Source organism: Pectinophora gossypiella, chromosome 8 (assembly GCF_024362695.1).
Source record: "Pectinophora gossypiella chromosome 8, ilPecGoss1.1, whole genome shotgun sequence".
Lineage (NCBI taxonomy): Eukaryota > Metazoa > Arthropoda > Insecta > Lepidoptera > Gelechiidae > Pectinophora > Pectinophora gossypiella.
In genome coordinates this window covers 16435058-16451135 of record NC_065411.1, presented here as the reverse complement: position 1 = coordinate 16451135, position 16078 = coordinate 16435058, and the positions used below count along the sequence as shown (strand labels likewise).

The window sequence follows — 16078 nt, the reverse complement described above, 5'->3', positions numbered from 1 at the left end:
TTGACCGAATTAGTAAGATGATTCTGTGCTTCGGAAGGTCCCGGGCTACAAGCCCAAACACCTACATCAACCCGCAGTGCCTCAGCGTGGTGGAGTTTGCTCCATACCCCCTCCGGTTGATTGAGGGGAGGCCTGTGCCCAGCAGTGGGACGTGTATAGGCTGTTTTTGTTGTTTGTTGTTTTTGGGTGGGTTTTACGTTGGTCACACTGGTAATTGTTTTGCTTGTTTCAGTACGTTCACGCTGCTGACGATCTTCTCGCAGTGCATGGGCGGCGTGGAGGTGCCGACGCTGGCGTGGCGGCGCGGGCGCTGCGTCCTCAGCTGGTTCCCGCTCTTCAAACTGTTCCCGGTAATCGCCATCATACAACGGCCTCCGCGGTCCAGTGGTTTGAGCGTTGGGCTCACGATCCGGGGGTCCCTGGTTCTAATCCCGGTGGGGACAGATCACGAAAATCACTTTGTGATCCCTAGTTTAGTTATAGGACATTATAGGCTGATCACCTGATTGTCCAAAAGAAAGATGATCCGTGCTTCGGAAGGCACGTTAAGCCGTTGGTCCCGGTTACTACTGACTGATGTAAGTTAGTAGTCGTGACATGAGCCATATCAGGGGCCTTTGGCGGCTCAATAGTAACCCTGACACCAGGGTTGATGGGGTTGGTAATCTACCTCACAACCCATACGATAAGAAGAAGAAGCCATCATTCATACATGACGTCAAAGGGATAGACAGGTGTACAGTATTACATCCACTCCTCGTCAGTTATGTTTAAATCCCATGTCATCATCATCATCCAACCAAGCCGTGTCCGGCGAAGGCGACTCCTAAATGTCTATCCCAGGTCGATGTTATGATAGGCTCTAATGTGGCTAGCAAAAGTAAGGGACGAGCCTGTTGCCATTAACCGGGTACAAGTCCTGGAAACCACATAAATCTATGATCCAACGTGAATTTAAACTCATAAACTCGTTATCTGAGAGTCTTCAAGACTAGAGTGAATAGGCATTTGCTAGGTAACCGTGACCATCGACCACATTGTCACTTACCATCAGGTGAGATTGTGGTCAAACACGAGCTTATTTAAATTTAAAAAAAAAGTCGAATTCAGTGGTTTACAGCCTGAGCCGGGATTCAAACCCGAGAACTACAGGAGATTCAGAATATTTTGACACTTTAGCAGTCATCTCGTGATTATGGCTATTGCATTTAAAATATTGAATTAATACATATAATTATTACATCATCATCATCAATCATCAATTTAAGAGCCACGCTCTTGTCGGTGTAGCATTTTCCATTCCAGTCTATCAAAGGCCAATTCCTTGACTTCCCTATAAGACACGACGTTAACCTTTTCTTTAATCTGTTCCATGAAACAATATGAAGAATCTGTTGGAATTATTACATATTCAATCCATTTGACCTTTCACAAAAACCAAAATGGGATTCTGCACTATTTCATAATTACCTTATAATATTGAGTTTGGAAACATTGAATTCCACTGACAGATTATTAATTAACTTAAAATTCGTGAATCTTGCTTGGAAATTGAAAATGTTTTACCACGAAATCCATTATTCAATATGCAGCACTGCAAAATGATAATACCTCCAGGCGATGTAGATCAGAAGGGGTCACGAGTTCAAATACCTAGCTAATATATCATTAGACCCTTTCAATTCATATTTTGGTTAGATTTTGTTTATTCTATGCTGGCACACCGCGGAGAATTAAAATTTAATTTATACCGTGTGCCGCCGTGAGTGCGAGTGGGACAGGCAGCACCGCGCGCCCTTCCCCTCACGGCCTTTCTTTAAAATATCCACAGACAGTCTTATTTTCGGGCAATCAGGTGATCAGCCTGTAAGGTCCTAACCAGACTAGGGATAACAAAGTGATTTTTAAAAATTCAAAAATATTTATTTTTTAAAATTGGCTTACAAAGTTAGCGCGCTGCATAGCTGTAAAACTACTACCACATCGGAATCTGTAACGCTGAGGCAAAGACGTGGCCAGAAAACCTCCCAGCACAGGGCCCTAGTCCTACTGTTTCATGTTTTCCTTTCTTTTCTTTTTTTTAAATCCAGTTTGTATTACATAATTTATAGACTTAAATACAATGGTATTCGAATTACAGTCGAGTAAAATAAAGAGTTTATGTGAATTTTTGTGATATGTCCCCACCGGGATTCGAACCCAAACCTCCGGATCGTCAGCCCAACGCTCAGCCACTGGACCACAAACATTTTACCTGACGGAGGGCAGCAGTAATTGTCCGTACTATTCAGAGGCGGAGGACAGTGTGGCTTTGAAATAGACTACTCCGAGCGCCGTTCCACTCGCGTCAGAGTATTGCGGGGAGAAAGGCAAGAGGGAAACCACTGCTCTATTTTTCCCTAAAACAGTAGCATGGAGAATGCTACACCGACAAGAGCGTGGCTCTTAAATTACTGATGATGAACATTTTTACAATCGTCTCAATGCGCGGTAAGAATTAGATCTGTCCAAGTGAAGCTAGTGTTGTGACGTTCATTAGCATAGTGACGTATCAGTCGATATCAGGTCGAGCGATTCTTTTCTATCTAACAGTGTGTTAGTTCCTCCCTGGGTTTAATCTATATGTCGAGGCGTGAAACGGTGACACATTGAGTTAGTTTTGCGTACATACATACATACATACATAAACTCACGCCCGTAATCCCTAATGGGGTGGGCAGAGCCACAAGAAATCAAAGACAACTTGCAGCCACTGTTGATACGATGTCGTAAGCTGGATATGATGAACCTTATGGTGATAAGGGATCAGCCTATCGCCCATAACATTAGTCCATCATGTTAGAGGACACAATCCCTCTGTCGGTTTTTACGACATGCCCGGGAAGACAAGCAGCTGAACGTGTTCTATGTTTTTTATTTGCTCCCAGAACAGCATAGAAGTTTTGCGTGTATAATTAAAAGTACATTTCCCACCAGGTATTGCTAACAATAGTGATAATGTGGATGATCTGCGCAATCCTGACGGTGACTGGCGTGTTCCCCGCTGGCCACCCCGCTAGGACCGACCTCAAGATCAACATCATCGAAGACGCGCCTTGGTTCCGCGTGCCTTATCCCGGTAAGTCTCTTGTTTAGTTTCCACGTCTCTTTCCTGGTCAGCCAGTTACGTAATATGTAATTTAATTTTTGACTTTCAAAAAGCGCTAACTATGTAAGGCAATTTTGAAGAATAAATATTTTTGATTTTTGTTTTGCTGGAAGATGTTACATAACATCATCATCATCAGCCCATTAACGTCCCCACTGCTGGGGCACGGGTCTTCCCTATGAATGGATAGGGAGATCGGGCCTTAAACCACCACGCGGGCCCAGTGCGGATTGATGGTTATTAACGACTGCTAATGCAGCCGGGACCAACGGCTTAACGTGCCTTCCGAAGCACGGAGGAGCTCGAGGTGAAAACTTTTTTTTTTGTGGTCACCCATCCTATGACCGGCCTTTGCGAAAGTTGTTTAACTTCAACAATCGCAGAGCGAGCGCGTTTACCGCTGCGCCACCGAGCTCCTCATAACATATAACATATAAACATAAAATCACCACGCCTGTATCTCCGAAGGGGTAGGTAGAGTTGTGTAGTATAAACACCCACTCCTCGCCAGCTATGTTGAAATCTCTTTCAACGCCTTCGAACTCGTGACATTACGATGGAAGTCACGCCGAACCCCGTCTCAGTTGGTCACATTGTGTATTAAAGTTTTATGTAAAGTTTCGTCTTGTTTAAACTTCGTCACTGTAGGCATGTTGGTTGGCAAGACGCATGGTGATATGACGACGATAGGTATGTCATGTAGAATTACAGGGGGGTTAAAATGGCCACACCGAAGCAAGAAAGCAATATTGCAATTTGACATTTGCGCATATAAAAGCAAGTGCGCAATGCAAACAAATGTCAAATAGCTTAGATGAATTGCTTCGATGTGGCCATTTTAACATCTGTACTGAAGACATTTGATGTATTGACCTCGTATATAAATAAATGGACTGACTACCTACCAATCTCTTTAAAAAAGCGTCTGCGGTGCGTCTTGTCACTAAGTGACAACGTGTCAAGGTCAAATTTAGTCGCAATGGGCATAATGACGAGACTGTCCAACCGATATTGCTCTTTGTTTTAACAAGCATAACATCTTAATTTGAGGGAACGAACTTGTACTTAATGTATACGTATTTACAATACGTTTCAAACGCTTTTTTAGAAAAAATCCTTAGCGACTGTGTCTATTTGTTTATAGTATGTCAGTGCATTGATGAGTATAGGGTGTTAATCACATCGTAACGAATGCTGAGGGGGATGATTCAGCCATGATTCTGAACTCAGACTCGAATAATGAGCTGAATCATCCTCTCAGCATTCGTAACGATGTCACTTACACCCCTTACAAGTACATACAGGTAGCCATACAAGTAGATATGATTCAGACTGATAGGAGGGGAATGGTTCAGACCATGATTCCGAGTTGATATCAAGTGGAATTTCCTGTCGGAAAATTTATGAAAATTTTAGGGTTTATTACCGACTTCATTTTAATTATTTTCAGTTCCATACGTTTGCGACGGGAAATTCTACTTGATATCAACTTCGAATCATTGCTTGAATCGTACCTCAAGGTTTCGTTATAATGTCACTAACACCCTGTATATGTACATAGCATATATGTACCAGTGAAAGTTTGTGAAGGTAGGGTTTGCGATAATAAATAAATTTACATCCTTGAAAGCCTAATCATCCTCGTGTAATTGGCAAGCATATATACCAAGTATTTCTTTCTATTTATAATGTTGTCTGTAAAAGTTTAATATGTATTGCTGTATGTGTACCTAAATAAATAAATAAATAAATAAATAAATAAATAAATAAATAAGCCTAATGGGGTGAGCAGAGCCACTAGTACAAGTACCAAGAGACAACGTGTAGCTATTTTATATTTATTTTACTAAGTAATTAGAATAGAAATATGACACTAAATTATTGAATTGGGTCCAAGTTATCCGAAATCAAATAGGGAATTCAATTAAGCATTTATAAATAAATCAAATCAATTAATTAAATAAATATTAAATAAATATTTAGTCATAATTAATCTTTCGAACGCCGGAACGCGGATCTCGACCAGACACAATGTAAAATCTATTGTGTCTGGTATCTCGGCATATGAGAGGTTAAAACACATAATAACGGCTATATGATAGTTTATTATATATATGCAGTAGTTTTAGGCGGATGAGACGTTCGTTATGTAAAAATTGACGATTCAAAGTGTAACTATGTTACCTACTGAATAAAGATATTTTTGAATTTGATAATAACCTCGTAAACTTAAAACAATTATTTAGTCAGTTCATCTTGCGATGGATATATCTGACCATCCCAATTGGGATATAGTCCTGAGCTTATGTTATATGTTAAATTAACCAATGCTTGACAAGCATAGTTCGTCTATTAAGGGCATAGGAGACACTTTAATTATGAACTGAAACCAAGGTTATGATGTTATACCTACGTCTTGGTCTAGATTAAAGCCGGTTTAGATTAGCGTTGGGACTAAAGTGCACTTAAAAAGCAGATAGCGGTGAAAGTGAGAACAGGGTGCGAGGCCTCAGCGCTCCCCGTTTGGCCGGCCAAGTAAGGAATGCCATATGCCGCAAATTCATGTCATGTCAAAAGAAAGGTGAAACTGACCATGTGGGTGATTAAGAATTTGCTATACACTCTGTAATGACTTTCTTGTCTTTCTATAAGACCTCTCTGTAAAACAGACAACCAAGAAGATAGCCTGATATGGTGAAATAATTCCTTTAAAAATGAAAGTGTTTATGGTGATAGTGTTTATGGTGATATTTTTATGGTAATAGTGTTTATGGTGATAGTGTTTATGGTGTAAGTGTTTCCGGTGATAGTGTTTATGGTGATATTTTTTATGGTAATAGTGTTTATGGTGATAGTGTTTCTGATGATAGTGTTTATGGTGTTAGTGTTTATGGTGATAGTGTTGCTGGTGATAGTGTTTATGGTGATAGTGTTGCTGGTGATAGTGTTTGTGGTGATAGTTTTTGTGGTAACAGTGTTTATGGTCTTAGTGTTTATGGTGATAGTGTTAATGATGATAGTGTTTATGGTGATAAGTGTTTATAGTGATAGTTTTTATGGTGATAGTGTTGCTGATGATAGTTTTCTGGTGATAGGGTTAATGGTTGTAGCTCGTTACCAATATTGATCACTGTCTTGTGTTTGTATTATGTTACAAATCAAATTGGTCCAGATTCCCGACCTCAAACTCAAAGCAATGATTATAAAGCGGCCACTGAATTAATTCGTGATACCTGCAACCCTGCGTTTGCATATGCAAATCAGTTTGCTTCCTTAATTCATGGCTCAAGTTCAGCATTAGTGAGGTAGATCATGAAATATAATATGATATAATGTATTAACTTGCGACATAAAGTCATAATCCGTGTGGGGTATTAATAAAATCATCATTTTGTTTTATTTGAAACCGTTTGAATGCTATTTGAATCTTCATTTTTATAGATTTAGATAAATAATCTGTCGATCCGGAGGTCCCGGGTTTGATTCCCGGTGGGGGACATGTCACAAAAATTACTTTGTGGTCCCTAGTTTGGTTAGGACATTACTGGCTGATCAACAGATTGTCCGAAAGTAAGATGATCCGTCTTTCGGAAAGTACGTTAAGCCGCTGGTCCCGGTTACTACTTACTGATGTAAATAAGTAGTCGTTACATGAGCCATGTCAAGTCTTTGACGGCCTAATAGTAACCCTGTCAGGGTTATTGAGGTTGGTACTCCACTTCACAACCCACACAACAGAAAAACGGTTCAGCTTATTTCTAGCAGAATTATCTCTTCCAGCAGACTGACAAAGATAAAAACGTTTATTTTCGATGTCTTTATCTTATCTAGCCTGAGGTGTTACACTGCTGGGTAAAGATGGATGGAATATTTTCAATGCAGGATCATCAAATAACACTTGATGAGCGTTAAATTTTTGTTTTCACTTCATACACCAATGCAATGCAAAGTTTTCACTTCAAAACGCTGGTGATGGGTGAGGAACGCAAGTTTTATGTGTACTCCTTAATGTTTAGTCTTTATGTGTACAGTCATGAGCAATATTACCCATAACTGTACTGTCGCACTATCATATTTGACATTTAATGAATGAATGAATGAATGAAATATTTTATTTTCAGATATTTATCCATATTTTGTTAGTAATAGAAGATTATATATAAGTTAGGTTAATCAGACTTACGGTTTCATTTGTCAAAAAAGTTAATGTGACGTGGTACCAAAGTGTATACATATTAATGCTCGTGACCGTACTTCTTAATTTTTTGTCTTTATGTGTACTCCTTAATTTGTATGTGCAGGGCAATGGGGAGTCCCAACGGTGAGCGTGGCTGGCGTGCTGGGCATGTTGGCTGGAGTACTCGCCTGTACCGTGGAGTCCATTAGCTACTATCCCACCACGGCGAGGATGTGTGGTATGTGATAGAACGCTCTTCAATCTTTCTTCAATCTTTTTCCGGTTTTTACAGAAGCGACTGCCTATCTGACCTTCCAACCCGCGAAGGGAAAACCAGCCTAATACAGGTCAAATCATGCACCTACCTCGGGATTAGATGGATGATGTAGTATTATTCTTTATTCTATGCCATTGTCTCATTTATGGCAATATATTTTATTTTATTCTTATGATTTCTATAGCGGCCCCCCCGCCACCCCTGCACGCCATCAACCGCGGGCTCGGCACTGAGGGGCTGGGTACGGTGCTGGCCGGGCTGTGGGGCTCCGGTAACGGTACTAACACCTTCGGAGAGAACGTCGGCGCCATCGGAGTCACCAAGGTAAGACTGCCTCATGGTCTATACACCAGCCACGGTGCTAACGACACGACAAATTACGCTGGCTGAGCCTTCTATCTATCGTCGAATAATAGTGAAGAAAACCTCATAATGGACACGCTAGTTTCAATGAGGTAAAAAAAAATAATATCAATATTCGGCGACGATTATATAGATATCATTTGCCGTCAATGTTGATAAAAAAGTAACTTTAAAGCTAAAAATTATAATGAAGATTGTCTGGAAGAAATTTCTGCCTTAGCTATGAGGCCGCCGGTTTGTACTATCTGTTTATTTGTTTTACCTTATATTCTAGTTAGCCAAGAACTACTTAGCTGAAAGACACTTAAAGGTTTTTTTTCTGGTAAATATAAAATGATTTATCCAATAATCGATACCAGGTGGGATCCCGTCGTGTGGTCCAATGGGCGGCGGGTCTGATGGTGCTGCAGGGTGTCGTGGGGAAGCTGGGAGCTGTCTTCATCATCATCCCACAGCCTATAGTCGGGGGGCTGTTCTGTGTCATGTTCGGCATGATATCTGCTTTTGGTGAGTCCAATCATCGATAGAAGTCTTCCCTTTACTTTCTAACCTGTTGATATAATGATTGTGCTTGTGACACTGGGCACCCTCAGGCCTGTTGTCTTAAACGTTGTACCGGGTGAGAGCCTTCAGCGCTCCCCATTTGTCCGGCCAAGTAGTTAATGCCATCTGCGGCAAATCTACAATAAGTCAGGTAAAAAAAAAAATGCGCTTGTGACATTCAGTTTCGACCTACGAGTCTTATGTCATCTACCTAAGTTTTATAACAATTAACAACCCTATTTTCGTAGGACACCATATCTCATTATCAGTATCATTTATTCAACGTAATTATCATGCATAAACTTGTTGAAGGTCAATGTAACATTGTCAGAAAATAAATGTAAATCTCATGTGAAGCTTACTTTATGTAAAAAACGTTATTATAAGATTAACAACAACATAATAATTAAGTTGAATAAATGATTCTGATGTCTGATCAGGACCCCTATCTCACTCTTCCCAGGTCTATCAGCGCTGCAGTACGTAAACCTGCACAGTTCTCGGAACCTGTACATTATAGGGTTCAGCCTGTTCTTCCCGCTGGTGCTGACTCGCTGGATGGCGGCGCACAGCGGCGTCATACAGACGGGTGTGGAAGCCTTAGATGCTGTGCTGCAGGTTCTACTGTCCACCTCTATACTAGTTGGGGGGATCGTTGGATGCTTACTGGATAATTTAATACCTGGTAAGTCTTAAGCCTGTATTTGCCTCTTCTATCGTGTGGGTTGTTAGGTTAATTACCAACCCCATCAGCCCTGGTGTCAGGGTTATTATTAAGCCGCCAAAGGCCCCTGACATGGCTTATCTAACGACTACTTACATACATTGGTAAATAGTAGCCGGGACCACGGCTTAGCGTGCCTTCCGAAGCACGGATCATCTTACTTTCGGACAATCTGGTGATCAGCCTGCAATGTCCTAACCAAACTAGGGATCACAAAGTGATATGTCCCCACGTGGACTTGAGCCTGGGACCTCCGGATTGCGAGCCCAACGCTCAAACCACTGGACCACGGAGGCCGTCAAATGATGTATTCTGCATTCTTGGACTTTAACCTATGAGTTATTAATTTATCTTAAGTGCAGTTTTTACAAAGATAGTTGGTTCGGCCATTTAGACGGCATTACGGCTCACCACCTATCATATCGGAGTAACAGAAAGCTTGGTGAGTTGTGGGTACTTAGTTCATCTTGCGATGGACGTTTCTCTGACTACTAATTGGTATAGTCACAGGTACATCGTGAGCTGTTACGTTGTCTTGTGTCAGTAGCGTTTAGAATGGTTGTGGTGACGATAGCGTCCGTATGACTGGCATTTTAGTGAAGAATTGTTACATTATGGAGTTGGTGAAGTGGTTCTTTGAGTCATCTATGAGCACCAGAATGGCCGGTCCTTTCCCTTTTGACCTTTAAATGTTATTTAATTTCTTAAATAAATTGGAAGCAAGCATCTGGTGATATAAATGGTGGTTTGAAGGTACTGACGAGGAGCGAGGACTAGCAGCGTGGGCCAAAGAGATGTCGCTGGAAGCAGCCGGGGCGTCGGAAGAAGGGGACACTTATGACTTCCCTGTTGGAATGTCACTTATTAGAAGGTGAACTGTATACTGTATATCTTTATTTAAGAGCTGCGCTCTTGTCGGTGGAGTAATCGCCTTCATTACTCCATAGATAGGGCGTGTAGAACGGTGGTTGCCCCAATCGCCTTCCGTTCCGCAGTACACCGACCAATTTCTCAATCGGTGATGTTCTAGCTAGAGCCCTACCAGAATCCATTTCCTCGGCCTCCAACCGGTACTGATACCGTTGCTGCCCGGCATCAGGGGTGCGCTTTTGAAGTAGCGGCGCCTACTCGCTACGTCACAAGATCGTCATAGAACCTAAGTAGTATTTTATAGGTTAGCCCGTCCCAGTGAGCTACCCACCACGTTCTGCTAATCCTGTCGCTGTTTGGTCGGGAACTGCTTATTTTTATATTCGCAGCTAACCGTCATATCTGATGGCCGGTCCACCTGTGGACCCCGTAGATGGCCTACAGCTCAGCCTACTACACTGTACATTGTAAACTGTATACTGTGTAACTGTATAAAAAAAGTGTTGCCTACTGAATAAAGATACATTTGAATTTGGATAACTACTTGGCCGGAAAAAACTAAGCATTAGCTTACTTTATACTACTGTTTGGTGACTACACTGCTTTATTTTAAAAGTTTTTTGTTTATAGCGAATGACTCAATAATGATTTTCAGATGGACCTGGACTAAGTATCTGCCGTTCATGCCGACGTACGAGGCCGGGAAGTTCACATCACTCTTCAGGAAGAAGGAGAGCTGATCTACCAGGAGACCATGAGGAAGAAAGGTCGTTGGTAAAGCGGACGTGACTTGACGTGTTAAAACTACGGGCGAGGAAAAAGGACAAACAAAAACGCCAACTAATACATTTTTTTTAAAGTTGAATATCATTATGACAGATTGTTATTATACCGTATTTATTCACCCGTTTCCAATAAATTGTTTATCAAACAAAAATTGATTTTATTTTGACAAACATAATATCTGGGGTTTTAAAAAGGCCACATTAAATTGTTGCAACAGCCATTAATCTTAAAAGCAATATTCCTGTGACATTGCGTTCTTTCTTTTAGAAGCGTAAATGTGAAATTTCTACACTGCTCTTCTAGAAGAATTGCTCCGATGTGACCTTTTGGGGGTCTACCCCCCACACTTTGGAAGTTCTTTTTGATCACGAGCAACAAAATAACAATACAACGTCCAGAAATAATCCGTTTTTCTATTTTTTTATACTTAAACTGTAGAAATACTCGTAATTTAGGAAAAAATGGGTTTACATAATATACCTCTATTTAGGTACATCACTAGTGTAGAATTCCAAGCACGTAACTAGTCTTTCATTGGATTTCTAGACATCCAAGAATTCGCTTTTAGTATATTATGGTTAATATATAACTACTTATTTACACAGGACTGTAAAGGTGAAAGGATTTTTATTCGGTTGTTGGCCGTTGTTATTGTGTTTGATTCATGGAATGATTCATACGCAAAAAAGTGATGAAAATTTTTAAGTAGGTACCTATAACGTATGCAAGTTATGCTACATTTTTTTTAGAAGTGAGCCTGTATCCACCTCTTTAAAATGTTAGTCTATACATGGTCAATGTTATGATCTGCTGGCGCTGGCTAGTTACGGCGTAGACCACAGATCCTCCCATGTCACGTACGTTCCTTGCCAGGACTCGGGGGCCCTCGGCCCGTGTTTACGTCCCGGCGCACGCACGCCATCCAGAGCTCTTCCGTCTCAGCTTCAAATGAGAAAGACTGTATGAAAGAGCGGAAGAGGAGATCCACAAACCGACATGTAACCTGTTGTACGGCGAGTATCGACCGGCAGGGCGAGGCACGGCGGCGGCTCGAGTCAGTCCCGGCCGCGCCGCGCCCGCACACACTCGCGTATCACGACCTGGACGATATCGGACCATCCCGGACTATCCCGGACAGTGCCAGTGAAGTGCCCGACATGCAGCCGGCAAGCGATCGGCCGCAGTAGAACCACATCCTCAGGTGATTATACCACATTTCTTTCAATGTTTGTGTTATAAATAAGCTCGACTGTTTTCAAATTTATCGCCACTGATTTGCAAGGGACGTGAGGTAAATAAACCGTATTTTTGTAGGTATAATTTGTTTATATCGGGGATTTATTGTAGGATCTGACTTTGTGTTTATATTATGACGCAATTGCTGGTAATTTTGTTATTATATGAAATTTAAGCTTTGCTATAATATGAAAATGAATTTGATTATTGAATGTTTCTCACATTCAAAGATAAAAGAAAAATAAGCGTCTACCCGCATTTGCACGGCGTGACGTCGCTGATCAACGGTGGGAGGGACGGATATTTTCCTCCTTATCCTTAGCTGACGTAGTTATAATCATTTGAGCAAATCCTCTAAACCTATCTACGCAGATCTAGTAACGTCTGTGTCTGGGTTCCATTGGCGTCCATTTTTTCACAAGACAGATTGTTTAACGTGAAGATATATTGTGATTGTATCCATTTTATAGTTTCCTATTTGTAGTATTTTATTGTCTTCGTTACAATAAACACTGTTAGTAAATTTAAAGCGTCATTAAACGAGCTGGAATACGTTGATTGGCAAACAATAAGATGTTCTTTGTCTAACGAAACATCAAAGAAAGTTATGAAGATTAGAATCTTTTAATACCACTTACTAAACTCACTCCCCTCATGCCTACTGGGATGGGCAGACTCAGAGAAGACAACTAATAACGGTCTTCGTATCCAGCGGCTGCGATCCGGAGGTCCCGGGTTCGAATCCCGGTGGGGACATAATTACAAAAATTACTTTGTGATCCATAGTTTGGTTAGGATATCTCAGACTGATCACCTGATTGTCCTAAAGTCAGATGATCCGTCATTCGGAGAGCATGTTTAGCAGCCTGTCTCGTCTAATATTTACTTAATTACTAAGTAGGTACGTAGTCGTTACATGAGTCATGTCAGGGGCCTTCGGCGGCTTAATAATAACCCTGACACCAGGGTTGATGGGGTCGATAATTGATCTTGTGTGAGTGGAAGACAACTTGCAGCCACTTTTGACACCTTTCTTCTAATTTTTATAATGAATTCAATGGATTTATTACTACGATAACACATTTACTTTTACATAAGTCTGGTGTTAAAACAATCATCGACGCTCGCTAGACATAAACGGTTACTTAATGCCAACCATATCGATTTATCCACAATTTACAAGCTGTTCAAACGTCGTATGTCTAAAATTAATCATGAATGAACTCATCAATGGATATGTAGGCTAGTTTAAAAATAAAATGAACTTCCAAACACTGGCGTTTTCTGTTTAGTTCCATAAACCGAGCGCACCGCGGAATCACGAAGATATTGGTATTTAGCAATAAGTCATATTGTACTCTTCTGTTTCTCTTTCTTTGTTACTGTATTTACAACAAAGTGTTATGTTATTAGGCTCACTAGAAGGGTGTAGATGGAAAATTGATTATTAATGCACTTTCTATATTCGTTGACAAAATGTACGAATCATATTCGGCTCTTATATGATTGTCATATGCTCAGCGGTGAGGGAAAATCTCGAGGGGAAACCTGCCCGAGAAAATGACATCGGGGGTATGTGACGTAACCTTTATTGGGATGGTTTTCCCTCCGCGGGTTGAAAGGTCAGATAGGCAGTCGCTTATGTAAAAAAACAGCACCTGTCAAAGCTTCAGGTTAGGTAAGCGGACCCTGTGAAAAACGGGATGACGCTAGGGAGATGATGATATATTTGAGCTTATATTATGTTATATAAATGTAGGATATAGAAATAACACGGGATATTTTAAATACCTTTACTCCTTATTAAATAACTTTTCTCCGTATATTTTAACAAAATCCTCTAACCCGACCGACATCGCACCAAAGACCCGCATTTCTTACTTTTTAAAAACTGCCTTACGTACCATTCATTAACCATCCTCCTTTCATACCATAAACAATCAAATTCCCATTCATTATCCTTCCATAGTATTCTCACTTTCCTACATAAAACCAACCACAAGATGACTAAGATGAATTCACATCTTCAACGTCATTATACAATTTTAGAAACCCTTTGAAATTGAAATCTTACACGTGTTCTATTTCATCACACAATCAAAACACCTGCGAAATTTCTCCGTCCCTTTTCTCGTTTAAGTTTCCCATTTGGCATCTCTTTCGCACTGGTTACATTGGTTCAATATAAATAGGCACTCCTGTATTCAGCTACCGTCGAATTGATAAGGAAAGAGATAAGGATGCAAAACGGGGATTACTCACAAAGAGCTATCTTCCATTACATACAAATCCTAACGACCCTATTACTCTAGTCATAGATGCGGTCAATCAGCTCGCGGCAACAAACTTCAGGAAACTGATACCAACTAATAACACTTTCAGACGACGCCCTGAGCCAAGATTTGCGCCCAAGTTTGCACCCTCAGACCTGTTATCTTAAATTTTGTATCGGGTGAAAACGATCTACACTCTCATGGCCGTATGCCGTGGTTAGCAAACCCTTTCGACAGATTAATGAAAGGTGAACATCAGGTGTACACCATTAACACATATTTATGGAACACGATGTTCGTGGCTCATCCAACAGGGTCCACATAATATCAGCGTCATGGTTCGCGCCGCGTCTTGTGCTGAGTAAGGCCCTTTTATTTCATGACGTCCACCACCACTTTATGATCATTTCGACGAACATCCGTTTTGCTATTTCTATTCTAGATTCATACATCACTATTTGGAAGAATTTCATAGAAATATTTCCCTGTTTTATACTTTTTAGAGCGTAATTTTGCCGTAGTCGAGTTTTCGTATTTTTAGTATTTAGTAATACTTATTTTTTTTTTAGTTCTAAGCTGTAATGCTATCACTGATTCATTAATATAGTTTTTCAATTGTATTCCGTACAGTCATGAGCATAATGTACCCACTTTAGGACTCTGTCGCACTAACATATTTGACATTTAGAAATGAAATGAAATGAAATTTATTCGCTCTAGAGTGGTACAAAAGATCTTAAATATACATTATATCAATAAAAGTCCATCACTCAACCATACAGCTTGCGAATATTAATATTAAATAATTTATAATTAAAGGAACATTTAATCTTTAATAAATCTGTCTCAAAAAAATAAATAACAATAGATATTTAAATACTTAAATATTTAAATATTTATTTATATTATTTTTATTATTTGATATTTATTTTTTTCAATAGATTTTAGTGAGACTTACAGTTCAATTTGTCAAAAAAGTTAATGTGACATGGTACCAAAGTGTATACAAATTAATGCTCGTGACCGTACCACTTTGTTACTTGTTTTGTTTTATGTGAACGATAGAAATAAATATTATACGCGGATAGAGGCTTCTAGTTGAGTTGAAGGGTCGTTTAATGAGCACTCAGCCTTCGAGATCGGAGCTGAAGCGATCAATCAGGCGCTTCATGCTTTACCTCTCCATATCTATCGGATAAGCTTTGAACTCAAGTACTGATTTACATTCAGATACGGTTACGGTGAAATAGACGGCTGTGCCCCTTCTAAAGGCCTTATTACGCTCGCCGATCCATTGAGCCCTTGCGTCGGGTTAGATAAAAAATGTATGACAAAATCGTGCTAATAAACTGCCCGATCTCGACGCATCGGCCCGAAGGTCATAAACTTAGACATTATTTGTTGATAATAAAACACTTTTTACTAGTCATCTTACTTAAAACTAGGTACTTAGCGAAATTAATTAAATAAAAATAAAGTTGATTTATACATGTAAGTAATAACATGTATGTTTATATATGTATATTAATATAGTACTAACTCTTTCATATAAGAAGATATTTGTACCTAATGTTTAGTTCATAAACATCCTATTCAACTATAAACATTTACACAACTTGCTAACCCTTCGTTTTGTTTTCGTCAGAGTCGGGTAAAAATAGCAGCGACTGTCGATAAACTA

The 16078-nt window shown here is 40.1% G+C and overlaps 2 protein-coding genes across 7 annotated transcripts in view; both read left to right on the top strand.

The window, feature by feature from the left end:
• LOC126369226 (solute carrier family 23 member 2) overlaps positions 1 to 11039 on the top strand; it is a 66796-nt gene extending 55757 nt beyond the window's left edge. For both annotated transcript variants that reach the window (XM_050013548.1, XM_050013549.1), the window contains 8 exons: positions 233 to 350; positions 2977 to 3118; positions 7450 to 7563; positions 7787 to 7926; positions 8325 to 8472; positions 8972 to 9193; positions 9986 to 10103; positions 10758 to 11039. In XM_050013548.1, the coding sequence (XP_049869505.1) occupies positions 233 to 350; positions 2977 to 3118; positions 7450 to 7563; positions 7787 to 7926; positions 8325 to 8472; positions 8972 to 9193; positions 9986 to 10103; positions 10758 to 10842 (1087 nt within the window). In that variant the 3' untranslated portion in view covers positions 10843 to 11039. The remainder of the gene's footprint in view (positions 1 to 232; positions 351 to 2976; positions 3119 to 7449; positions 7564 to 7786; positions 7927 to 8324; positions 8473 to 8971; positions 9194 to 9985; positions 10104 to 10757) is intronic.
• An 869-nt stretch (positions 11040 to 11908) lies between these two features.
• Positions 11909 to 16078, top strand: part of LOC126369264 (uncharacterized) — a 90023-nt gene continuing 85853 nt past the window's right edge. For 2 of the 5 annotated variants that reach the window (XM_050013622.1, XM_050013620.1), the window contains exon 1: positions 11924 to 12089. The gene's annotated coding sequence lies outside the window, so the exon portion shown is untranslated. Of the gene's footprint in view, positions 12090 to 16078 lie in introns of all 5 variants that reach the window. The other 3 variants (XM_050013621.1, XM_050013619.1, XM_050013618.1) reach the window with 2 other exon arrangements.